This window comes from Rhinichthys klamathensis, unplaced genomic scaffold, assembly GCF_029890125.1.
Source record: "Rhinichthys klamathensis goyatoka isolate OS25496 unplaced genomic scaffold, OSU_Roscu_1.1 h1tg000197l_1, whole genome shotgun sequence".
In the NCBI taxonomy this organism is placed as follows: Eukaryota; Metazoa; Chordata; class Actinopteri; order Cypriniformes; family Leuciscidae; genus Rhinichthys; species Rhinichthys klamathensis.
In genome coordinates this window covers 2,838,083-2,864,878 of record NW_026606723.1, presented here as the reverse complement: position 1 = coordinate 2,864,878, position 26,796 = coordinate 2,838,083, and the positions used below count along the sequence as shown (strand labels likewise).

The window sequence follows — 26,796 nt, the reverse complement described above, 5'->3', positions numbered from 1 at the left end:
TGTTTTTTTTTTTGGACCATTGTCCTGATGGAAGATCCAACCACGGCCCATTATACGCTTTCTAGCAGAGGTCGTCAGGTTTAGATTTTTTTAATCTTTTGGTATTTGATAGAATCCCTGATGCCATGTATCTGAACAAGATGTCCAGGACCGGTTGAAGTTCTAGTAATGTCTGACAAGTGAATAGGCTGGAGTTTGTTTTTGGATGAGAGCAGATGATTTGTTTTGAAACCCTCCCATGTGGTGATGTAGGTGCTGTTAGAACTTTTTTTTCTTTTTTTTTCTGAGAGTCTTTGGCCGCTCAAACTATCCTCCTTACCATACATTAATACAATATAGTCACACATCCACTTCTAGGCAGATTTGTAACATCTTTATTTGATTGAAACTTCTTAATTATTGCCCTGATGATGGAAATGGGAATTTTCAATGCTTTAGCTGTTTTCTTACAGCCTTTTTCTATTTTGTGAAGCTTAACAATCTTTTGCTGCACATCAGAACTATATTCTTTGGTCTTACTCATTTTGATGGATGATCAAGGGAATTTTCCCTTTGTGTTTCTTCATATTTATACTTTTATGAAACGGGAAGTCATGGCTGGATAATTTAATGTTTACATGCTAAATTACATGTAAATATGACTGGGAATACATGAGATATTTTACTCATAATATTTTTTCTAGGGGTGCCAATAATTGTGGCCAATGTGTGAACAAAAAACATTTTTCTAATATATACTTCGAAGGCCATCAATTCCAACTGAAATTGAAACTTCTAAGTGACTAATTGGGGACACTAAAAATAGGAAGCTACTCCTCACATGACTTTAGCATTAGCATGTTGCTAAGGTAAAAGCATAAATAACTATCAGGGCTTCCAACTCTCACTCATTCAGCGTGAGACTCACAGAAGAGACATTGTTCTCACGCTCTCACGCCACACATCCACATTCTCACGCAGTGAAAAAAACATTGCGGAACAAAGATACGGACAATGCGCTGACAGAAAAGACAGAGCAGGTTATTTGATGTTATTTTTTATATATTGATATATTTTGATATAAAACAATCTCGGCTTTCAAAATTAAGTTTTATTATGAAATTCAAACCATAAATAGACTTTTAGCACTCCTACTGTGGCATGCCACATTGCTGCATTGCCTCTTTCTCTTTACTACTAGTTACAGCACAAAATAAACATGAATGAACATCAGAGGGTATGTTTAAAGAAACAGTAATAGAAACAGAAATGTTACATAAAATGGTGTGTCCTCTGTGTTAACCTTGAATAGAAAAGGGAATATAGTGAACGGCCACTATTATATATACGATAAACGATAACCGTAGCCTCACCATTGACCCTCTCAGGTTTTCATGGTTCGCTGTTCTCCTTCTCTCCCCCATGACAAGAATATCCAGTGACATGCCGCTTGTGTCATCATACGCTCCACTAGCACTGATTATAAGTAGCGGTGCCCTGAGCCATTTAAGACGCCCTCATGCGTGGCCTGTACACTCTATAGAAAAAGGATATTATGTTATTTTTTCTCTAATAGAGACTGTGCACCAGGACAGGTGGAAGCACAGGCAAGAATTGAGGCCACGCAGGCATTTTGTCCACTGATGCATTTTTTTCTCTCTCTCTGATCTCTGCCCCGGACACTCCATCTGTTCTTGTTGAAAGAGTAGACTGTAATTCATGAGGCTTTGTGCTTTATTTTCTGGCTTAAAATAAATTTACGTAGGCATATATATTTTTAGGGATAGTTTACAAAAGAAAATCATTTACTCACGTTCATGTCGTTCCAGTACCTGGAACACAAAAAGAATGTACAATACCTTTCAAAAGTTTGAGGTCAGTAAGATTTTTATAAATGTTTTTGAAATAAGTCTGTTATACTCACCAAGGCAGCATTTATTTGATCTAAAATACAGTAAAACAGTAACATTGTGAAATGTTAATACAATTTAAAATAAAATACATTTTATATCTTATCCTTCAGAAACCATTCTATTATGCTGATTTGCTGCTCAAGAAGCATTTCTTATTAATACTACTCAAAAACAGTTATTTTTTTGGAAACCATGATTTTTCCAGGATTCTTTGATGGAGAACAGCATTTATTTGAAATAGAAATCTTTTGTAACATTAGAACTGTCTTTGCTGTCACTTCTGATCAATTTGACGGATCCTTGCTAAATAAAAGTATTACTAACGTAAATTGTGGAAATCGTCATTATTAATACTGCTTGTGTTAAATCAGCTCTGTCTCTTTCTCTCTCTCCAGTGACCTAAAGCGCAGAGTGAGTATTCTGATCGACGGTTCACTCATCATCTCCCAGGTGAAACCTGAGGATGCTGGGAGATACACCTGCAGCCCGAGTAACAGCCTTGGCCGCCCACCTTCTGCATCAGCATACCTGACAGTGCATTGTGAGTCATTCTGTGGAGCAATCTGCTGATACATATTAGATTTTTGTCTTTCATCTGAAAACATGTATCCGTTGCTAGTGCCCCTAAACAACTCTCTGCATTGCTCCGAGCAGATGCTGAAATATACTGTGGAGTGTAGGCGAGAAACCGTCAGAATAGAATCGATTTGGTATTTTTACTTCCAGTCAATATATCCAGCTGATCATACCCCTCAAAAATCTAAGAGCCAAAGTTAAAGTGGTTCTGTTTTGTTGAACATTATGATCAGCTTCAGATGATCCAAAGCATCTTGTGCTTCTAAACAATGTTGTACACATTGTCAGTGTCACAAATTTGCTAATATTTTTTTCATTAGTGTCCAAGTAATCCTTATCATTACACTTTGTAGTAAATGAGTTAGACCTTTTATTCCCATATTGATGATCTCCGTATGATCGCAAATGTTGGAACCCCAATGCAGATACAGTAGGTCATTATGTATGACATTACACAATAGGCAACTGGGATTTACTGCTTCATCTAAAATTAATTTGTTATAGTAAAATGTTGTTATCGTATCATATGTAATCTCTTCATTCAGTATAAGTTTACAAAATCACTTAAATCAGGAGGTCCATATATATGTAGATGAAGCAATAATTCCCAGTTGCCTATTGTATTACCTAATGTCATACATGATGTAATAGAGGATGAATTCTCCTTCATCCTCTCTGACATTGGCCTCACTGGATTGAGCATGAAAATAAAGTAACAACCTTCACCAGCAGATTACGCCTTTTCATCATGGACCAGATTTTTCACATCGGGATCATGTATTCAGAATTACAAAGATATATAACAGATTTTTCTTGCATGGTGATCTTTTGTAATTGATGACAGGGTTACTTTAGTCTCCCAGCGTATTCCATCTCAATACATGGGCATGAGGGTGCATTAGCCTCAACTACCGCTGTTGGGAAGGCTGACGCTTTCTATTTGCAGCCGAGAGATTGGAATGGCCTTCTGTCCCCGGAGTCTGGAGCAGAATTGAAACAGTGACCTTGAGTCAGTAAGCTAGCCGATCACTCAGTCATGGCTCACGTCCTCCACTCCGATAGACTGATGCAAAGAACCAGTGTGTAGAGGCTTCTCTAGACGTTGTTGAAAAAAAAAAAGCAGGGGAAAATACACAAACATGTTGCATTTGCAGTAAATAGTGACGGGAATGAGCACTGCAAATTGGCTGTGGTATCCAAGGTAACAGACATTCCAAATTCCCTCGCTCAGAGGAAGCAGATCAGCCTGTGTCGGACCGGCTTGGCTCTGTTGAAGTGGCGGAAAGGGATTACATCATAGCAGAATTCCCAGAGAGGGACAGACTGCAGAAATTTTCACCTGTTTTCTAAAACCGGCACATATTCTGGCCGCCCATGTGTGTAGCGAGCAGATGTGCAGAGAAAGTGTATTTGACAGTTAGTGAAAAAAGGGAGGGAGGAATGTAAAGGGATGACATCATCCAGTGTGGAAACCCTCTTCTCTGCAGTGACGTCACCTGCAGACACTCCGGCAGGCTGTTAGCGTGGGCGCTGGCGGCCCCGTTAGACAGCTGACGGCATTGCAGGTCTGCTCCTTTTTCCCTCCTCCTTCCCCTTTTCGTTTCTAATCCACAGCAATCCTGTCCTTACGTCCTCACGACTCCCTTTTCTTCTGTTCTTTTTTCAACTCAACACTTCTTTCTGGTCCACTCCTCCCGCCAGCCCGTCCCACAGCTCCACTTGTGCTAAAAATAGACCCGGGTTTTAAGATGGAGCATTGGATTTTTTCAAAGTGTTCGTTTCGGAGCGCCGCTCCCTCTCGCTCTCCAGCATGCTGCGGTTGGCTGGTGTCTTCACTAATGAGAGACAGTGATTTATGAGTCACACGCGACTGAATCTCTTTTACAGCATCATTGATACTGTTCGCTTTAGATGTAGTTTATACAATATAATGAATTAAAAAGTAATCAGAAATCATCCTCTTGCTAATTTTTCGGGAACTGGTGAAAACGCTATTAATAGTGGCTTTTCACAGCACCTGGTTGGTTTTTGAAGGCAGCAAATACAATATGTATCCTTCATTGCATATGATATCACACAATTCTTTGTATATATGCATTTGATTCAAAGAATAAAACCATGTCTGATGGACTGTTTATTTACACTACCATTCAAATGTTTGGAGATGGTTAGAATTTTTTTTTTTTTTTATCACTTATGCTCACCAAGGTTGCATTCATTTAATCCGAAATAAAATTATATTGTAAAATATTATTACAAATCAAAATAACTGTGTTCTATTTCAATATATTGTAAAATGTAATTTATTCCCATGATGGCAAAGCTGACTTTTCAGCATAATTTCTCCAGTCTTCAGTGTCACGTGATTCTTCCAAAATTATACTAATATGCTGATTTGGTATGCAAGAAACATTTCTTATTGTTATTATCAATGCTAAAAACAGTTCATATTTTTCGTGAAAACCACAATGCAGTTTTTCACGATTATTTGATGAATATAACATTTTTGTATCATTATAAAAGTTTTTACTGTCACTTTTGATTAATTTAATGCATCCTTGTTTAATAATTAAATATATATATATATATATATATATATATTGAATATTTATTTATTTATTTATTTATCTTTTTATCTATCTATCTACTTAAACGCCAGTTCTACAGTGAAATACACATCGTCACACATAGTTATATCTAAGGCTTGCTTAAAATTGTTTATATCATTAGACATGATGTTATGGTTGGAAGCTGATCTTAAACCAGTTACCTTAGAAAGTGCCTTATACTACAGTACATGCTGCCTGTTCAGTCAACTATCTAGTGACCAGAATTCCATAGGCATTTGGGGTCTTTTTTGTTTTTCGGGCTCTCAATAAAAAAAATAAAAAAAATCTGCACAAGATCCTAGCCATGTCTTTTCAACTGTCTATGTTTTGTAGAGTTTTACATGGGTAAACACCACTCATATTTCTTTTGAAAATATTAAAAAAATATTGTATTTCAGTTATGTAGGCTGTCGCTAATTTTTTCCCATCTGTTCCCAAGGCACTTACTGTACTGTACTCCGATTAGCTGAGTAATAGTCTCCGTCTGAGCTAGTTCAGATCTTTTTGTCTCATCTCACACACTGATTAACACTGACAGTTTAACAATGCACAAAACCTTCGATGTCTAATTTTATAACAGCAAAGCTTTTATGCTGTATTTAATGTTTCTACTATCATTGTGTCCTGTAGACCCTGCCCGTGTGGTAAACATGCCGCCCGTTATTTACGTGGCCATCGGACTGCCGGGGTACATCCGCTGCCCGGTGGATGCCAACCCGCCTGTCACTTCAGTGAAGTGGAAAAAAGATGGCCTGCCTCTGCGGATAGAGAAGGTGAGTCCAGCTGGGCAATGATCTCAGTGTTTTCCCAGATGCTGTCACGTGGGCCTCAACGATCTCTCGCAGCTGTGTGAGATGGGTTTCATTCACAGGTTACATTGATCTCATAGTCTCGCACAGACAAAGAACACTGGCTCTTCTTCAGTAAAGCCAAGTGGGGAATAACTGACCCTAATGAAGGAACAGGAAATCACTTTCATTCTCAAAGCCTGTTCCTCCTTAATGCAATTGGCTTTAAAGGATAGTGTCCATGCAGCTGAAAATATGTAGGCTTATCATGTTACATCCCAAGAGCACTGAGAGCAAATCCACTTCATACATTTCACTGAATGCAAAAGTTGTACTGCTCGTCAGGGGTGTTGCAACCATTAGAACAAGGGGGGTTTTAGTCAATTTAAAAGCTTGTTCCCCCTCTTTTTGGTGGCGTTTCTGATGCAGTATGAAGAAAAAGCTGTACCCAGCCTTGTGAAATGATGACTTTTATACTAAACAGTCTACTAGTTGGTTATGGTTAACACCCACTTACTGTACCTGCCTTTCAGCATGGACTAGGCAATTGTTACATCACCTAATTAATATTCATGATCTAAGCCGATGAGGTTAATAATATGTCCCCTCCACTTTTTAGTACATTCATACATAAGTGATATTATTCAGTGTGTCCATTACACTCAAATTTTTCGCAGAGCATTTAACAGAGTTTAGATTTAGATTTTTCATACTGTGATTATACCGAGTGTGATTATTGAATTTGAAATTTTTACATTGTACATGTAATTATGCATGCAATGGATGCTTTTATCTAAAGGAATTTACATTCTATTCAAAATACACTAAAGTTGGGCTTATTACGTTATTTATTTATTTATTTTTTGAAGAAGAAGCAGGTAATACTTTAATTCAGCAAGGACACATTAAATTGATCAAACGTTATGGTAAAGAGAGTCATAATGTTAAGATTTCTTTTTTAAATAACTTCTGATCTTTTGAACTTTATATGTATCAAAGGAACCTCGAAAAATATGTATCACGGTTTCCACAAAAATATCAAGCAGCAAAGCTGTTTTTTTTAGCATTAATGATATTTAGAATATTTTCTCCAAATCAGCATATTAGAATGATTTCTGACGGATCATGTGACACTGAATGCTGAAAATTAAGCTTTGCTAAGAATAAATGACATTTTAAAATATATTAAAAATAAATGCAGGCTTAGTGAGCATAAGAGACTTCTTTCAAAAGCAATTAAAAATCTTACTGACCACAAAAATGTGAACGGCAGTGTACAAAATTTATCAGTTTGTGCATTCCCTGGGAATCAAATTTGAGCATCAAAACCTTGGCGTTGCAAGCATCATGCTGGACTGTTTGAGCTTCAGGAAACGGTTTGCTCTGGTTGTGTATGCTGGGTGTGATGGGACTTTTCTCTTTGTTGCAGTACCCTGGCTGGAGCCAAATGGAAGATGGGAGCATTCGAGTGTCTGAGGTGACAGAGGACTCTCTCGGCACCTACACATGCGTGCCTTACAATAGCCTCGGTACAATGGGACAGTCCCCTCCCGCCCCCCTGGTGCTAAAGGTAAAGAATAACACATTTTGTTAATTACGTCATCAATTTGCATCAATATAACGTGGCGATCGTTTGGCGATGGATAGGACCCACCCAAATTTCTGGTGGTTCCTGGAGGGGAGTACAGGCAGGAGGCTGGTCGAGAACTGGTCATCCCCTGTGAGGCAGAAGGAGACCCATTCCCCAACATTACATGGAGAAAGGTAAGCCGCATCTATAACGATCCTTGAGGAGGATCCTGTATCATTGTCAACCCAACCCAACCGCTTGCTAGAACTGTTTTCTTTTATTGGAGAAGGTAGGGAAGCCCAGCAGAAGCAAGCACAACGTCCTACCAAGAGGCAGCTTACAGTTCAAATCTCTCAGCAAGGAGGACCACGGGGAGTGGGAGTGTGTCGCCTCCAATGTCGCCACGAGCATCACTGCCAGCACGCACCTCCTAGTAATCGGTAGGAGGCGTAGGAGACAAATGGTGCAACTTCATGATGCACAAACACTACTTGCAATAAAGTGATTCTTCCATACAGCAATGTTTTTTGATCATATTACATCATACAGACTCAACCCTGTTACTTTTTTAAAGGTGCATAATGTATTTTTTGTTTATATTTTGCTGGATGACAGTGGTTTTTGACCCTGGGTTCCCATGGTCATGAAAAGGGAATTTTTTTTAAATTAATTGAAATTTCTGTAGTCAACATATATTTTTCTAGTTTTATTCTGATATGATTTTATATAATATTTATATATTATATATTTTATATAATATTTTATTTTATTTCAGTTTTATTTATTTTGATAAATAAAACCTTTTATTTAGAGGAGAGGAGAGTAGCACAAATGCTAATGTTGCCATGGTCTATTTTTATTAGCAACATGTGCTGCTATAAAACAACACTGCCAGCTAAGTCCTTATATTGCTGCCCACTGCCCTGTAGTATCCATTGTGCTATTAGACACTGTTTGGATTTGTGTAGCTTCAGTGAAGCTGTCAGTTAAAGAATCTTTGTTGAGTCGCTGATCAGCAGCTGCTAGGCTAAACTGTAGGTTTTCTCTTTTAGCTATTCAGTGAGTTCCTCACAAAAAGCTCTGTAAAAGTCCTTCGGTAGGTCAGGTCTCTGAGGGATATTATATGCTGTGAGCGGACTCAAACTGTTGAAATGTTTCAGTGTCTTAGTATAGAGGGATTATTTTACTCAAAAGCATCCCTACAAGCTAACGGTTATCTGTTGAATAAGATATAAAGGATGAATAATGCACACTGTGTCTGTTTGTTTGTGTTAGCGCAAGTGTTTGTGTTAAGACAAGTGATCTAATCGCTCTGTCCGAGGGTTTTCTACAGACAACGCTTCAGGAAATTAAATGTGTGTGGCCTTGGTTTAGCTTTTGTGTACAAGTGTGTGTTTGTATCAAGTGTGACACAAGCTGTCCTCTTCCCACAGGCACAAGCCCACACGCCCCCGCCAAAGTCCACGTTTCGGTCTCGACGACCTCGGCCAACGTCTCGTGGGAATCTGGTTACGATGGCGGCTTTGAGCAGACATTCTCAGTCTGGTACGGCCATGTGTGAGTCATCCCAGCATGCTTTGCTTTCTGCTTCTTTTCCTAACTGTTGACCTAAGCTCTGCTGCTGCTGTGAGGCTGCTACATCTGGGGGCACGGTGTGGGACAGGGCAAAACCTTTCCCCCAATGGGTGAGATGACCAGCAGGGCCTTCCATTCTTTTAATATTAATGGAAATGCAGCTAAAATGTTATGGAGATAATTTTGGGTATAGAGCATCATAGTTAGGAATTTTTGTAGTTCATATAATGAATAAAATAGTCTAGTTTGTTCTTCAAAGTACTGTTCATAACTTCCAATTTTTTTTTTTTTCGGAAAGTCTTGAACAAAGATAATCATTTCATGACTAGTCCAGATCCACTGTTTTCTTTATTGAGTCCCCCCCCCCCCCCCCCCCCCCCCCCCTCTACAAGCAGTTCCCTAGCATACTGGCCATGTTAATCTGGCTCATAACGATAGAATTGGAATGATCTGGCAGTAAAATCCCTCTACGGAGTTGTTATGAGTCGAGCTGCATGCAAAGTACCTTATTAAGATGACAAGACCATTTTGGTGTTGTGTGCAGTTCGACTGCTTTTTAATCACTTCAGCACACTAAAAATAATGGCATGTTCATGTGATTTAGAAGGATCAGTCTACTGCTGATTATAGTTATGGAAGCCACATTTACAGTATGTTAGGGTAAGGCCTTTTTATTGTTATTATTGTTTATTTAATCACAGTGACCCCCTTCCTAAAATATAAAGGCAGCTATATATATTTTCATGTTTACATTCATATATACAGACCCATTCATACTGTGAGAAAAATAAGGTATAGTTCACTCAATGAAAGATTCTCTACTTTATTTTCTCTCACTGCCATGTCTTTTTTCAAACATGTATGACTTTATTTCTTTTGTGAAACACAAAAAAAAAGATGTTTGGAGAAATGTCTCTTAATACAATGGAACGACATGAGGGTGAGTTAACATCAAAAACATCAAATTAAGTTCTAAACGATGATGTTGAAGTACAATAGAACTTTTCAGATGCTAATTAATCAACTACAGGTCCAGCTTATTGAACTGCCAATGTCTGGCAGGTGCGGTGAACCTCCAGTTTGTACATACAGTATTTATTAAGCCCTGATAGATTCTGAACTATGATAGATTCTGAGATATGTGATGTATGAAAAGTATTTATTAATATAAAGACTTTGTCTTGTGCCTTCTCGCAGTTCAGTGCTAAACAGTTTTTGATATTGTAACCGTATGCTGAGAGCCAGCAATTGCAAGTAAGTATTTACTGTAACGTAATTTTATACGTTTCCATTACTTGCTCTGGTAAGGTGACGATCAGGTTTAAAAGAGGTTATAGGTTGCGGAGGTACTCTTGTTATTGACATGACCATTACGGCAAACTCTCGCTTCTGGCTCAGCACGTTCGTCTCCTTCGCCTCTCTTCATCTCTCTGCCGCCCATGCCAGCGCTTCTGCATCCCTGTGATTCTGCTCCTTCTTTGGCGCTGTCCTCTGCGATATTCACCCGGAATATCAGCATTCTATAGCTCTCTGTGCTCCTGCCCCTATAGAATGACACATGCTTTTTGTTTGTTTGTTTCGATGGGTACGAGCAAGAACATCTCAATCGTTTGTCTTTTAAGCTCCTTTAAATAGTGGCTTTGCTACTTACTCTTTTTAGAACATATTTTTCCAATGTCACACCAGGTAACAGATGGCAGCCATGTTTAATGGGTATGTAGCATGAACAGGTTTTGACCGTTACAAGCCCTGGTGACATATTTCAGTCCTTTTCAAGCTATAAATAGTCATGAAATGTAGTCTGAGAGTTTAGAGACACATGGAGAAAAAGAGGAGAAAGTCTAGAGATTATATGAGATGCAAGGGGAAGTTTATATATATATATATATATATATATATAGATATATACAGTATATATAGGCATACTGTATATACATAGACTACCATTCAAAAGTTTTGGGTCGGTATGATTTTTGAATGTTTTTGAAAGAAGTGTCTTATGCTCACCAAGGATGCATTGATCAAAAGACAGTAATAACAGCAATATTGTGAAATATCATTACAATTTTAAAATAACTTTCCTATTTTAATATAATCATAAAATATAATTTATTCCTGCAATGGCAACGCTAAAATTTCAGCAGCCATTTCTCCAGTCTTCGGTGTCAAATGATCCTTCAGAAATCAATATAAAAATTGTATTATATATATATTTGTAATTCTTTATTGAATAGAAGATTTAAAATAACAGCATTTATGTGAAATAGAAATGTTTCAAAAATAAATAAAAAATAAATAAATAAATGAATGAATCCTTGCTAAATAAAACTATTAATAATAAAAAAAAAGGGACTAACCCCAAACTTTTGATTGGTATTGTTTATACATATATACATTTGTGGTGCCCAATTTCAGATTTTTTGCTCAAATCTGACATATTATTAAAATCTTGAGGCTTTTTTTCTTTTTTAGTATTGTACATATGAGTGCTTGTGGTCATTTCTTTGGAAATTGAAGCAGTATACATTGTCTAACTTTGGCCGAATAATTACACCATATATATATACATATATATATATATTAATATTAGTCTTCTTCATGCAGAGCATGGATAAAACAATGTGGCTTTAAGATTGAAAAACACTGACATGAACTTTCATCTGACTTCGCTCATCAAGAAATTTATTTCCATGTACATTGCCAAGATCAGAATTAAATTCAGTTTCAATTTTATTTTTGCTGACAGATCGATGTCATATATGCGGAAATTGGGTCTGTATGCGCTCAGCATTTCTTCATAGTCTGTACCAACTTGAGTCCTTCCACTAATGGAGAACTCCACACAGGCATAAGAAGTCTCCACACAGGCATAATAGAAGGCCCTCCGGAGGACCCTCCAGGCCTCCCTCACCTTTCTGCATCAAACTTCTTTTTAGACCATCATTATCAACTGGCCTGATGTGTCCACCACAGGTACCCGAACGATTGGAGGCCTGTGCCAAGAGCTGACTAAAGGTGTCATTTGAAACATTGGGCAGTGTGACTCATGCTTTAAAGGTTGTGTGTGAATGGCCTTTAAAGGTGACCCACGTGAGATTAAACAACAGCTTCCGTCAACCTCGTTGACGCAGATAGTTGCCGCGTTCCTGCTACTTCCTGTGTATTGCAGGAGAGGTGCTGAGCGACCGCTGAGATGCTGTGAATAACACACATCTCAAGAGCCTGTGAACTCTCATGTTATAAGGGCATGGAGGAAGTGATCAATTACTCCTCAGTGGAATGTTATGACTCACACCAATAGGAACAATAGGACATCCGTCAGGCGTCATTCCATGCATGCCAAGAGCAGTAGTTTATCAGAATACTGGTTGCAGATGCAGTCACACTTGCAACGGATGTGTGCAATAGGGCATGATGTCACTGGCTTCTGTAGCTAAAAAAAACCAATACATTGTAAATATAAAAAATCTAAATGTTAAAATATACAGTAATATTTTGGGGTCCAATTCTCACTATTAACTAGTTGCTTATTAGCATGCATATTACTAGGACAATGGCTGTTTATTAGTACTTGTAAAGCACATATTAATGCCTTATTCTGCATGACGATATTCTTCATCCCTTAATCCTACCGAATACCCAAATTTAACAACTACCTTATTAACTATTAATAAGCTGTAATTAGAGTTTATTGCAAACGTTGTGGTTAATAGTTAGTTAATTTTGAGTATTGGACCCTATTCTAAAGTGTGACCAAATATACTTTCTATTCCACTTATCCAAAACATTGCAGCCATTCTTACTGTTTCCTGTAAGAGATGTATTGTCCATAAGACTCATTTCAAGCCATAGGTCATTCCCAAGAGAGCCAGAGAAAAGGGATGTAGGGCGTACAAGGTGTTGAAAATGCAGGTGCATTCTTCAGGATTTCCTCTGGGAAATGATGAGACAGTTTTGTATTATTGGATATCACTGAGCACTCACACTGAGCCAAACAAGCTGTCTTTTTCCGTCAAGCTGCAGGCAGTGCTCTCATCAGTGTTGTGAGCGACGTGATAATCATTATCCAAGCGTATGTGCATGCATGACAACTTTTTCCATCTGTGCATGTGACTCCTCCTGCAGGGTGAAGAGGGAGCAGTTAGGACCGCATGACTGGCTGTCCATGCCTGTGCCCAGCGGGCAGCACTGGCTCCTGGTGCAAGGCCTGGAGCCCGAGACGGCCTACCAATTCAGCGTCCTGGCCCAGAACAAGCTGGGAACAGGCCCGTTCAGCGAGGTCGTCACTGTGAACACACTAGGTTGGTCAGCCGTGCGATCCAACATTCAGTGACAAGTTCATCTCTGCCTGACAGAAGTCCATTTTATAGTAGGGATAGAAACGCTAAGAATTAAGCGATTAAAGTTGAAATTCTGACTCTTAACATTTTATGATTCCTCACTGATTTTTTTTAGTACTTCTAAAGAAGCAACAAATTCTTGATTCTAACTACAGGTGAAACTCGATATCGTGCAAAAGTTCATTTGATGATTTAAGGCTTACAGCTTATGAAAACCCCAAATTCAAAATTAAAATATTGGGAAAAGGTTTTATAGCTGTAAGCCATAATCATCAAAATTATAACAAATAAAGGCTTGAAATATCTCACTTTGCATGTAATGAGTCTATATAATATATTAGTTTCACCTTTTAAGTTGAATTACTGAAACCTTTGCACGATATTCAAATTTTTCGAGTTTCACCTGTATATTACACCATGTTATATACACTATGGACAAAAGTATTGGGCCACACCTCTTAATTATTGAATTCAGGTGTTTCAGTCAGGCCCATTGCAACAGCTGTTTGAAATCAGCCACCTAGCCATGCAGTCTGCATTTACAAACTAGTGAAAAAAATGGGTCATTTTGAAGATCTCAGTGATTTCACCCGTGGTACTGTGTATAGGATGCCACTTTTGCACTAAGTCAGTTTGTGAAATTTCATCCCTGCTAGATATTCTGCGTCCAACTGTAATTGGTATTATTGGAAAGTGTATAGGAACAGCAGCAACTCAGCCACAAAGAAGAAGACCATGTAATGTCACAAAGCAAAGTCATTAAGTGCTGAGGGCGGCGCATGGTGCCTAAAAGTCATCAAGAGTTCCAAACTTTCACTGGCATTAATATCAGCACAAAAACTGTGCGGCAGCTTCATGGAATGGGTTTTCATGCCTGAGCAGCTGCATATAAGCCTCATCATCAAGTACAATGACAAGCATCGGATGGAGGGATGTACTGCCACTGAACTCTAAAGCAGTGGAGACATGTTCTGTGGAGTGATGAATCGCGCTTCTCTGTGTGGCCGTCTGATGGGTGAATCTGGGTTTGCAATGTGGCAACTGTAAAGTTTGGTGAAGGAGGGATAAAGGTATGGAGCTGTTGTTTAGGGGTTAGGGCTAGGCACCTTACTTCCAGTGAAGGGAAATCTTAATGCTTCGCCATACCAAGACATTTTGGACAATACTATGCTTCCAACTTTGTGGAAACTGTTTGGGGAAGGCCCTTTTCTATTCTAGCTTGACTGACAGTGACAAAGCAAGGTCCATTTAGACCTTTTGGCTATTTCATCCATTCTCTGTATGTTGAATGAGTAAAAATTCCCACAGAAAATCTCTAAATTATTGTGGAAAGCCTTCCCAGAAGAGTGAAAGCTGTTAAAGCTGCAGAGGTTAGACCAACTCCATATTAATGTCTATGTATTTAGAATACAATGTCATTTAAGTCCCTGTTGGTGTTATGGTCAGGTGTCCCAATACTTTAGAAAGTATAATACATTAAAACACATCATGACAAACAACCAATTTCAGATGTAACAATTAATCTGCAAATATTATAATGCTTTTTAACTTTGGTTACAATTATTTATGAAAACATATAATGCATTATAATGTACATTATGAATACCTTTATAACGCTTCATACATAAAGGGTTGAAGTTAAGTGTTACCAAAAACGCTACTAGAAAAAAATACTAATACTAGCAACAAATACTAAAATTACTAGCACATTTATCTCTTCTAAAACGCTATCGTTCAGACAGTTAGGGTCAGCAGTTTCAGCAAGGATGCATTAAATTGACCAAAAGTGACAGAAAATACATGTATAATGTTACAAAATATTTATTTTCAAAATGAATGCAATTTTTTCCTATTCTTCATAGAATCCTGAAAAAAGTACCAAAAATATTAAGCAGCACAACAGTTTTCAACATTAATAATAATAAGAAATATTATTCTTGTGAATAATGCATTCTTGTGCATAATATCTGCATATTATGATGATACAGTGTTTTGCTTTCTTCCCTCTAGTATTTCCTATAAGTACCCCAGAACCACTGGTGCTGCTTACCCCACCACGGTGCCTCACAGCCAACCGGACACAGCAGGGAGTCCTACTCACATGGATCCCTCCAGCCAATCACACGTCGCCAATTGATCACTACATCATGGACTTCCGCCTCGGGGAGAGGTGGGATGTACTTGATGATGCAATCCCTGCTGGAGAGACAGAGCTCTTGGCTAGAGACCTGGTTCAGGTATACCTGTGATCACAATTTCAAAAGTTTGACACACAGCTCGTTTTGCCATTTCTGCAGTATTTGAGGATAAACTATAACTATAAACTTTTATGACCATTTGACATCCATGCAAATTATATTTTTATTACATTTTCTAAAATGTAAATTTGAAGGAAAAAAGCAAAACGACAGACATCTTCCTCAAGGTTTTACTCACAGTAATGAAAAGTTCAGAAGTTTTTTGCATATTTGTCACATTTGGATGCAAATTTATTCCAATCTGAATCTACTACAACTGAACCTTCAGTGGACTGATTTTTCTAGTGATTTCAGGTAATACACCTATTTAAAGGAAACATGCTGTAAATGTCTCTCTCTGCATTGTTTTACAGGAGGCCTGGTATGAGTTCAGAGTGATAGCGGTTATGGAGGGCCTTGTCAGTGAGCCCAGTAATGTAGTGGGAGTCTCTAGCACAGGTCAGTGCCCATACTGAGGATTTTAAAACATGTACGGTGATATTTTGTAATGTACTCTTGACATTTTTGTGTAGGCTCACACACACATTAATGGAATGCGTTGACTCTGAATTAGTGGTGGTTTGATGAGACTCTGCTGCCATCTGATGGATGTAAAGTGAATTATTTCATTTGTTTGAGAATTAAAGGAAGTTCACATTTAGAAATATTGGATGCATAGTGTTCTTTTTGTTTGAATATAGTCAGACAATTTTTTTATAGTTTCAATATCTCAAACCACAGTTAATGTTCACTGAAAATACAAATACAAAAATAAATATTTAACAAAGAATATGGGCATGCCAGTTTGTTTAGTATTTAGTAGGCAAAATATTTATTATCACTTTTAAGGGGATATTTTAACTTTTGAAAATATTCACTTTTGATATATGTCACCATATACTACCATTCAAAAGTTTGGGGTCAGTTAAGTTATGCTCAATAAGGCTGCATTTATTTGATCAAAAATACAGTAAAACTGTAATATTGTAAAATTTTATTACAATTTAAAATAACTGTTTTCAGTCTTTATATATTTAAAAATGTAATTTATTCCTGTGATGGCAAAGCTGAATTTTCAGCATCATTACTCCAATCTTCAGTGTCACATGATCTTTCAGAAATCATTCTAATATGCGGATTTGGTGCTTAAGAAACAGTTCTTATTATTAACATCAGTTTTGAAAACAGTTGTGCTACTATATATATATATATATATATATATATATATATATATTCATGATTTATGAATAGACAGTTCAAAGAACAGCATTTACTGTTTGATCAGTTTAATGCATCCTTGCTGAATAAAAGTATTAATTTCTAATAAAAAGAAATACGTTCGAACAATAGTGTAAACCTGTTTTTTTTTACATGATTGGTGTATTTTATTATATTTCGTTCTGTTGACAAACCTTGTCTGTTACCATATTCTAGTGATTGACAACCACCCCTAATGATTGATTTCACTAAATAGATAGTTTTAGCACAACAGTCGGAATTCAATCACTACTTGAAGTCAAAATAAATGTGAGGCTGCTCAGTCTTTGATCTAATTTCTTAAAGCATCCCACTGTGATTTAAAATGTATTTTTAATGTCTTTATGAATCAAGATAGCTGGCTATTTCATGTTTCAGTCTTTCCAACCTTCCCTCCTATTAACTAAATAATACAAAATGAGCTGTATGGTTTATTGTTAAAACAGCCCGTCTTAGGCAACTAAGAATGAAAGAGCTTGTGTGTGTGTGTGCTGAAGGCGAGCTTGTTTGTATCTTTCAGACTATTTCCCGCCGCCTGAGGTGCCAGACGAGGGACTGGCGCGGCCGGTGGTGGCAGGCATTGTGGCCACCATCTGTTTCCTGGCAGCAGCCGTCCTCTTCAGCACACTAGCAGCCTGCTTCGTCAACAAACAGAGACGGCGTAAGCTCAAGAGGAGACGAGGTCAGTGGTGCCCTTACGGCCAGAATGTCCTTCTCTTTCTCATCCAAACCCCATGCACTTTACATCTTACCCTACAGACAGACTGAAGACTTTGATGCAATTCAAACAGACTGGGAGACTTTTTTTGTCTAAAGCAATTCCATTTATTTAACATTCAAGACATCCCCACTATCTTGTTCTCTTACAGTATGATGAGGTTTAAATAACAGGTAACTGCCACTATTGCACAAATGATGCTGCAGAACTCCCAACAAGCTCTTAGTGTGCTTTTCATCAGGAAATGAGTCTTTTTATGCATGTGTTAAATCTCTAATTGCTTTCTTTCTCTCCGGTTTTCTCTTCGACAGATCCCCCTCTGTCTATAACACACTGCAGAAAGAGCGTGGAGACTCCGTAAGTAATGTATTTTAAGAACTTCCTACTTCTCCCATTATACCTCAGTTCATTCAGAGCGAGAGTGGAGTATGCTTCATAAATCAAAGCATCTAACAGGTCCACCCTCTCGCTTAAAGATCCTATTAGAAGACCCATTAATTACTGCTCAGTGATAGGCCGGTAATTCATGGATATAGTGTGTTCATAGACTGGATGGCCTAAGTTAATTTCATCAAAGAGCAGGTTCTTCATTTTTCCATTAGTTTGGAATGCTAAATAGTTCTCTCATGCGTTTGCCTTAATTTGCACTTTAGATCAATCGGTTCTCAACCAATGGGACTCCATTGTCCACAAAAAAGTAGAGTCTATTCCAGAAGTTTTAGGAGCTGTAATTTAGTCATTTGTGATTCACTGGATAAGGATTACGAATAAGGATTTTTACTACAATAGCTTAGAAAAACGTGTAAAATGTCTATTCATTATAAAATGCCATGACGTTTTAAAGGAATAGTTCACTTAAAAATGAAAACTCTGTCATCTCTGTCATTCTTCAAAATATATTCCTTTGTGTTCAGCAGAAGAAAGAAATTCATACAGGTTTCAAACAACTTGAGGGTGTGTAAATGATTTTTAAGTGAACTATTCCTTTAAGATTTTATTAATTTTCATGACTTTTCCAGGTCTAGAAATCAAACTTTCAAAATTAGGCTACCTCATATATCCAGGTTAGCTACACTACAAGTTACAATCAAAAAGGCTCTAGCTATATTGAATCTGCTTTTTTAAAACGTTTAAAAAAACGTAATGCAATACAATTGTGATTTCAAAGAATAGTCTATATTGTCTTATTTTGTAAACTATCCATATATAACCTACACACAATACTCAAATATATATCTCAAACTGACTGTTTGTCAAAGTTAAAAAATTGCAACAAATGTAACATCATTGCAAGAACAAAATGCATGCAATTTAAATTGGATATACAGGAGTAGTCAAAAATGTATGGTAAGCCCACAGCACATGCAGTGATGGAGCTCGCAGCATTTTCTGTGAACGGAGCAGCTCTGAGATTCGCTCTGAAACCCGCCACAACAAACTAAGCTATATACCTATTTAAATAAATCATAGCCTTTGCCATGTGATAAATGCACAAAGGTATATTGTGAATTCATTTTCTGTTCGATTGACAGATGCTTTGCCAAAGCAATGGCGAAAAATACAACGTTAGGGATCTTTTAAGGTTCATTGCGAAATTGTAGCAGGACAGATTATTCTAGGAAACACTGATTCATCATTGTATTTAAAACAGAAACAGACATTTTATAAAGAGTGCAATAAAGCAGCAAAATTAATCTATTACTCACCTGTATGTGCGTCCTTAAATTCGTGCTTGAAGTCTTCGACGCAGACAGCGTTTTATCTTTGGTTTGCATAGATTACATACCAAAGTTTAACCTTTACTAGTCGATTCATGTGAAATATCAACTCAACCGTTCTTAACATAATCATCAGACAATCTCTTTGGCTGTGTCCGAAATCGCCCCTTGTATCCTTAAATAGGGCACTATTTAAGGGCACAGCCATTTATAGTGGTGTTCAAAACAATATTGGACGTTATCGAGTGCACACAATGCACCGCAAAAACTAGTATACAACCGATGTACGCTCAACATCCATCCATTTTCCAAGGTGTGTCCAATGTGACTACAGCGGAATATTATACAGGCATAAATTCTATTTTAATTGATTATTTAATTGTTTAATTAAGGTTTATACATAGTTTCTATGACAGAGTTCAAGATAAATCTTTTCCTCTTACTACTGGGGCTGCCAGTTTGCCAAGTTTCAAATAATTATTAAAAAGCAAGCACAGACTATGCAAAAGCGGCAGGCCTTCCGGCGCACTCATTGTTCGAATTCACTCACTCGTTTTCATTCACAACCTCAAGTGAACTATGGTGAGGGTTTAGGGGGCAAGTTCAGACACAGCCTTAGTAAACCGTAAAGAGGCGTGACAAAACAATAGATGGCGGGAATGCACTCTAGAAGAAGACACTGCACTTCTTTCATACATGGAAGAAGTAGTTAGCTACTGGAAAAGCTGAGCTGAGAAACTGAGCTACTGTCATGCTACTGAAAAATTTTGTTAAGTTAGTAGCGTCGCTACTTAGCTACTCCCCAAAACTGTTTTTTAGCCTATTATAATGCTTGTTTTGTCTTATTTTAAATCCTTTTAAGTCACCTTGAGGCCCTCTTGGAAGTTTACCGAGACCTCTTAATAGGCCCTGGCCTATTGTTGCCTTATATGGATTTTATTTAACATTATATTTAATAGGCTTCAGAATTCAAAATATGTTGGACATGTTGTTTGCAAGGGGAATGCAAATATGTATCACAACACCTACAAAAAGGTGTTTCCCTTTCGAGAGGTCTCTTGTATTGCGTAAGGCTAGCTTACGCTATGGGAAAACTCTTTTTCTTGAGAATATTGAAGCCAAATTTTTACAACGCAGTGTAGCTGCACAGCAGATACAGATGAGTGCGAGCGCGGTCATTGACTGTGCTGCGGCAACTGCACGAACCTATGGCGAGGCGGCTCAGATGGCACTTCGCGCCCTGACACATCAGAGCCCGGCAGAATGGGCGTGGTCTACGACATAAAGGGACCAAGCATCGCCTAGGAACTCCAGATTTTATCTCCTTCAGCAAACTCACCACTTCGCTGATCTCTGGATGAGAAGCCTTCTCGCCACCGTCGAAAAACCCTTCAGCGGAGCAAGCCACCTGCCTTGCAGTTCTGAGGACGCCGGCTTTCATGGTTTTTCAACTGGACGCCGCCTTCAGCCTGCTGTTCTGCTGTGCCACCCTATATATCCTTTTAACGCATTAGTGTGTTCGCCGTTGCGTCACACTTTTTCTAAAAAGCAAATTTGAGGCGTTGTTGCAAATGCCTTGAACCACCTACGCCTTGTCAAAGGCCCTGTCTTCGGCGGAGACCGTCACATCCTCTGCTCTTCCTGTCTGGGCCGTGACCATGCGGAAGCTGCACTCGTTGAGGGCGGCTGTCCTGAGTGCGACGAGATGGATCTCCCCACCCTGCTGGCTCGACTGGCTGGTTTCGTCGATGATGACCCCGCGCTTCCCGCTCTTCCTCCCCTTTGCTTGAGCCACGCAAAAAGAAGCGCCATGCACAAAGGATGCCAAAGCGGACGCACACGAGCGCTGTTCGCGCCCGCGGCTAGCTCTCTTTACGTTCAAGAGAGCTACCCCGCCCTCGCTCCCCCGTTTCGCACGTCATGCAGAGCCCTCTCGAGCTCTCTGCATGACCCAGACGGACACTGTGAGAGTTTTCAAAACTGCGTCACTCACATCGGCGAAAGGAAGAAAGAGAGTGTTTGAGTCCCGCAGAGGCCGGACCAACCTCCATTTCTCACACATTTACCAGTCCCCCTTTTAGTTCGGGGGCAATATTTGCAATAGTTGCAGCAATATTGACATTTCCAGCCTTAAGATTCCAAGATGGAATCGGAGACCCGTGTTCAAATCCCGGCTCTGGCAGCAGGTAAAGCAGGTGAAAATGATGCCACTTTTCACTGCGCTCGCGGCCAGCTTCCTTACTGTACGTACACACCGCCGCCACCTTTTGCTTCCAAATTTACAGGTAGTCATTCATTTTCAATGGAAGCTGGCTTCTCTCAGCTGCAAGGAGCATCAAATCCATCTGCGTCGCGTTTTGGCGTTTTGAGCGACCAGAGCGCCAATCAGAAAGTTGAAAGTAGCTCAACTTTATGGTAATGAGCTATGACGCGGTTCAGCGATTGCACTAGATGCAAATAATAATAATAATTAATAGCTTATTATTTTTTTCCCTGCCAAATCGGTTATAAAAATGCTGTCATTATAAAAGGTTTCTAGTGTCAATGTATTGCTTGTTTTTTCTGTTTACATTTCATGTTGTGACACTTCTCTTCTCCTATGATCGAACATAGAATGCTGCTACGTCAGAGCGGCCAAAGCGTCAACAAGCTTCCCCGTACTTTTTAGCAAGTGTCCTTGACAGGGCGGCCAGAGCTTCTTTGCAGCTCAAAATTCGCTCTCGCCGCCCTGCCAACAACGCCGTGAAAAGATTCATGGACGCTCTGACGTAGATCAAATGCTTGGTCTTTTTTAAAACTGTATTTAAAGGGGCCTCAAAGCATACAAGCATGTCGATCGTTTTTTTTTTGCAGACTGACCAAGTAGGGTATAAGTTAACCTCATGGAATCTTTTAAATGTGAAAGTAAGAAATTGATCATTGGAAAGAACTACGATTATAGTGACATGTTTGCTAACGAAATAAACCAATTAAAAGCCATTTGTGTGGTGTGGCTTTTGTGTTAATGGTTAAGTGCTAATCTAATTTGCATTCCCGCTCAAAAACAAGGGTTCTAGCGCGAAAATCTTGCCTATAAATAGTATTGCGCGCCTTATCAAATTCAAATGGTCAACCTTTCCTCTATTTTGCTTGGGAACTAATGAGGTCGGAACCAAAGTTTACAGGACTGCATTCCCTGGAATCCTCTCAAACGGAACACTTCTAAATTCTGATTGGTTGCCGCCGAACCGTGTCATAGCTCATTACCATAAAGTTGACCTGACTTCAACTTCTCCTCGCCGTTCAAGACGCGCCGCGCCGCCCTGACCGGAGCTTGCCGCCGGCTCTCATTGAAAATGAATGACTTCCGGCCACTTTGACGCTCCGGTGTGTGTGAACGCACGGTTACGTACAGAAAACGACCCCATCCCTTGCGCCCTCCCGTTCACAAAGGTGGGGTTAGAGTATTAATGAGCGTTCAAAAACAAGTGAGCCCACGCCAGCCCCGCCCCCGCGCGACTCTTTCTCAGTGAGAGTTTTCTCCTTTGTTATTCACAACAAATACTTGCGCAGATTCGCCCAGGGGATTGGTTTTCTCAAGTGGATCTGAAAGATGCTTATTTTCATATCCAGATATCGCCCCATCACAGGTCATTGTGCCCAGTGGTTCTCAAACTTGTCCTGGAGGACCCCCAACACTGCACGTTTTCTTTGTCTCCCTAATCAAACACACCTGATTCAACTCATCGGCTCATTATCACATGGGTGAGCTGATGAGTTGAATCAGGTGTGTTTGATTATGGAGACAAAGAAAACGTGCAGTGTTGGGGGTCCTCCAGGACAGGTTTGAAAACCACTGTACTAGCCCACGACTGGCCGAGCCGCCCGCTGTATGCATTCCCTCGGTCACGATGCTACCATAGGTCATCGGACGGATCAGGGAGAGCAAGTGTGCAGTGCTATTAAGAGCCCCTCTCTGGAAGACCCAGTTATGGTTCTCCGAGTTGGCACAGCTGCTGGAAACAGCTCCATGGCCGATACCACTGAGGAGAGATCTCCTCACGCAGGCGAACGGGAAAATCTGGCATCCCCGTCCCGACTTGTGGGCCCTTCATGTATGGCCCCTTAACGGGTACCCGGATGTCTCCCAGATAGGGTGCAAAAAACCATCAAGAGCGCCTTCGACTAGCCTCCTCTACGCTCAGAAACGCGCTAACTGATAGCACTAGCAAACCGCCCACTCTCTTGACTGAGGCGAGCGCCAGTAAGAGAGCGGTTTTGAGCGATATATGCTTCAGGTCCGCAGACCAGAGCGGCTTAAATGGGGCACCCTTCATTGCTTCCAGGAACGTGGAGAGGTCCCAGATAGGCACAGAGGGGGGTCGCGGAGGATTTAGCCTCCTTGCCCCTTTAAGGAAGTGCACGACGAGGTTGTTTCTTCCTAATGATTGTACGGCCACAAGAGCGTGAGATGCTGTTATGGCCGCCACATACACTTTGAGCATGGAGGGGGTGCGACCCGCGTCCGAAAGCTCTTGCAAGAAGGCGAGTACACTTGATACTTCGCATGCATAGGGGTCCAGGCTCCGTGCTGTGCAACAGCCAGAGAACACTACTGCACATGCGTCCTCTCCAGCGCTGGCTAAAGCCCGATTTGTTTCAGTTTCTAGGGATGAAATTAATGAAAATTATAGTCAATCATATAGTTTTTTTTTTTTTTTTTTTACCAGATGAGCAGTAACAGGAAAACATTTAGGGATCAGGAAACGGCCTGAGCTGAATTCAAATTTGGAAACCTTAACATAAACGCCACTGTCTATGAAACTTTACTCTATTTGCATTGGTGCCTTGCAGCATTCATTAATAGCATTTGATGTTAATTTCTTCTTTTTTTATTTTCTGTTAATGAGCCATTTAAGACCAATGTTTTGCAGTGAGATTGCAGTGACATAAACATACCCTGTTTATGTATTTCTGCTTGATGTTTGTGTTGTTGAACTGTTGTCTATAAATGTTCATGGTTTTGATGACACTTACTACCCCAGTAAAGAAAGTAGGATTGGTTTCAGGTTCATCCTCATAGCGGTTGGTTTCTACACAGACACTGAGTAAGAGGGATTCATAGTGACCCTGCAGCTTTTGAGTTCCCATGGCAACAATCAGCCACTGAAAAGACTGTGTAAAACAAGCACTGTAAATTATATACATCTGTGCATCGTGTGATTTGAATTGTATAGGTGTGCTAAAACTGATTTAAAAAATAATAATTTTGTTTACTGTAATCCAAACACACAGACTATCAATTTATTGTGTGAAGATTGCCCTCTTTGTCAACATCTTTCAAGGGATAGTTTATTCAAAACTGGTTCTTGCGTGTCTGCATATATGCTCAATAGGATTTGTCAGTGTACATAAATATATAAGGGCTTATAAGCACATAAATATTTTAATGAGGTAAGCATTGAGGCTTGTTTGATTAGTTGTGTAAACATCAAGCAGGGTTCTCTTACGAGAGTATCTCTCGTATTGCGTAATAGCTTACGCTAGGGGAAAACCTCTTTTCCACGAGATATTGAAGCCAAAAATTATCCTTAATTTTTTATTAATGTAAAACGCTTTGCAGCAGCAAGCAGACACAGGCGATACATTTTATATATATATGTATATATATACATATATATATATACATATATATTTGATATATACATATATATATATATATACATATATATATATTGATACATATATATATATACATATACATTTGATATATAGCGCCTATTGGCTGCTCTTGCGGCAAATGCAGCAGCCTATCGAGAGAGACTCTGCGTGACGTAATGACCAATGGGGGCAACTCGCGCCCATATCGTCACGTCCCGCCAGAAAGGGCGTGGTCTCACTCTATAAATATGCTCGTTAGGCTGGTACAAGCTGGTTTTCATCGCCGAAGCGAACCAGAGCGTATTCCAAGCACGGCAAGATACGCAGTACTCGTTCCCTCTCTAGAGAGAACCGAGGTTACGTTAGTAACCGAGTACGTTCTCTTACGAGAGTATCTCTCGTACTGCGTAATAGCTTACGCTAGGGGAACACAATGCAACACGACGTGCGTACAGGGATCCAACACCAAAGTCCCAGGGGCCGAAGCCCAGGGCTCATATCGTCGCTGCCCGATGAAACTCACGTATGTCCAAAACGGTTACTTTTCAGGAAGTGAAAAAAACACGTAATTTCAAAAGCAGTTGAACGTAGCGTTGTCATACTTGGTACGACAACTTTAAATGTAACCATATTCTTGCCAGTGTAATGATATAATCCACATTTGACCAAAATCGAGTTTAAATGGACATACGTGCATATTTTACAGTAACGGTGGTCGATACGTGTTTTTCCGATCATTAATTCGAATGACCCAGTCGCGTTTCATATTGACAGATGAATAGGCTACGCTCAGTTTATTAAATAGCCTACATCTCAGATTATTAATACGCTCAGTTTATTATATGTCTCTTGCAAACTATGAAGGGACAATGAATCAATACACTGACATGGCAATGCTAGACTGATAGGGGGAAGCACAGGCGAAGCACTGCTACTTGGGCGCAGAGATAGGCTATCAAGCAACACCTGAAATAAAGCTGGCAAATTTGTTGATGAAAACATTGGTTAAAATGAAGATACAATTTATACAAAACGAAATTTTCAAGCAAAAATAATATTCGAAGATCGCTGGGTATTATTTGATTATTAGCATGTGAGCAAAGCGGAGCGGTGTGAGCTTATAAGTTAAAAAACTTAAACATACGTTTCATATTTATGTTTAAATAATATAATGTTTTTTTTTTTTTTTTTTCATCTATGTTGATTATATGAAAACGGAACCGCATGAGATGAGTAAGATAGGATCATAAGATGACCAATAGGCCTATATCGGAAAACATTTGGAATGGGTCAGATTTTGATCTACTAAGTTTTGTTTTGTAGAAAGCCTTTCTTTAAATTTTATTTCGTTTTGTATAAATTGTATCTTCATTTTAATCAATGTTTCATCAACAAATTTGCCTGGATTCGATATGGGCGCGAGTTGCCCCCATTGGTCATTACGTCACGCAGAGTCTCTCTCGATAGGCTGCTGCATTTGCCGCAAGAGCAGCCAATAGGCGCGCGAGCTGTATCGCCTGTGTCTGCTTGCTGCTGTAAAGCGTTTTACATTAATAAAAAATTAAGGATAATTTTTGGCTTCAATATCTCGTGGAAAAGAGGTTTTCCCCTAGCGTAAGTTATTACGCAGTACTCGTTCCCTCTCTAGAGAGAACCGAGGTTACGTTAGTAACCGAGTACGTTTCATAAGCCACCATTAAAAGTGGCGCTAACCGTTTTACCAACAATACCTCTGGAGCCATTACCATGGTAAATGTGCATGCTTGTATTGTCTCTGCTTTTAAGAATGCCTCTTACCATGCTTTCATATTTTTATTTTGCATTTACCATGGTATACTAACAAGCTGCTAAAGAACAGGGAGTTTCATCTCTCCGA

The 26,796-nt window shown here is 39.3% G+C and overlaps 1 protein-coding gene across 6 annotated transcripts in view; it reads left to right on the top strand.

Moving 5' to 3' along the window:
- igsf9bb (immunoglobulin superfamily, member 9Bb) overlaps positions 1-26,796 on the top strand; it is a 154,556-nt gene that overhangs the window by 109,291 nt on the left and 18,469 nt on the right. For 4 of the 6 annotated variants that reach the window (XM_056263072.1, XM_056263071.1, XM_056263069.1 and 1 more), the window contains exons 7-17: positions 2,288-2,433; positions 5,708-5,850; positions 7,295-7,435; positions 7,513-7,629; positions 7,725-7,875; positions 8,869-8,992; positions 13,136-13,311; positions 15,361-15,587; positions 15,962-16,046; positions 17,365-17,526; positions 17,874-17,919. In XM_056263072.1, the coding sequence (XP_056119047.1) occupies positions 2,288-2,433; positions 5,708-5,850; positions 7,295-7,435; positions 7,513-7,629; positions 7,725-7,875; positions 8,869-8,992; positions 13,136-13,311; positions 15,361-15,587; positions 15,962-16,046; positions 17,365-17,526; positions 17,874-17,919 (1,518 nt within the window). The remainder of the gene's footprint in view (positions 1-2,287; positions 2,434-5,707; positions 5,851-7,294; positions 7,436-7,512; positions 7,630-7,724; positions 7,876-8,868; positions 8,993-13,135; positions 13,312-15,360; positions 15,588-15,961; positions 16,047-17,364; positions 17,527-17,873; positions 17,920-26,796) is intronic. The other 2 variants (XM_056263073.1, XM_056263070.1) reach the window with 1 other exon arrangement.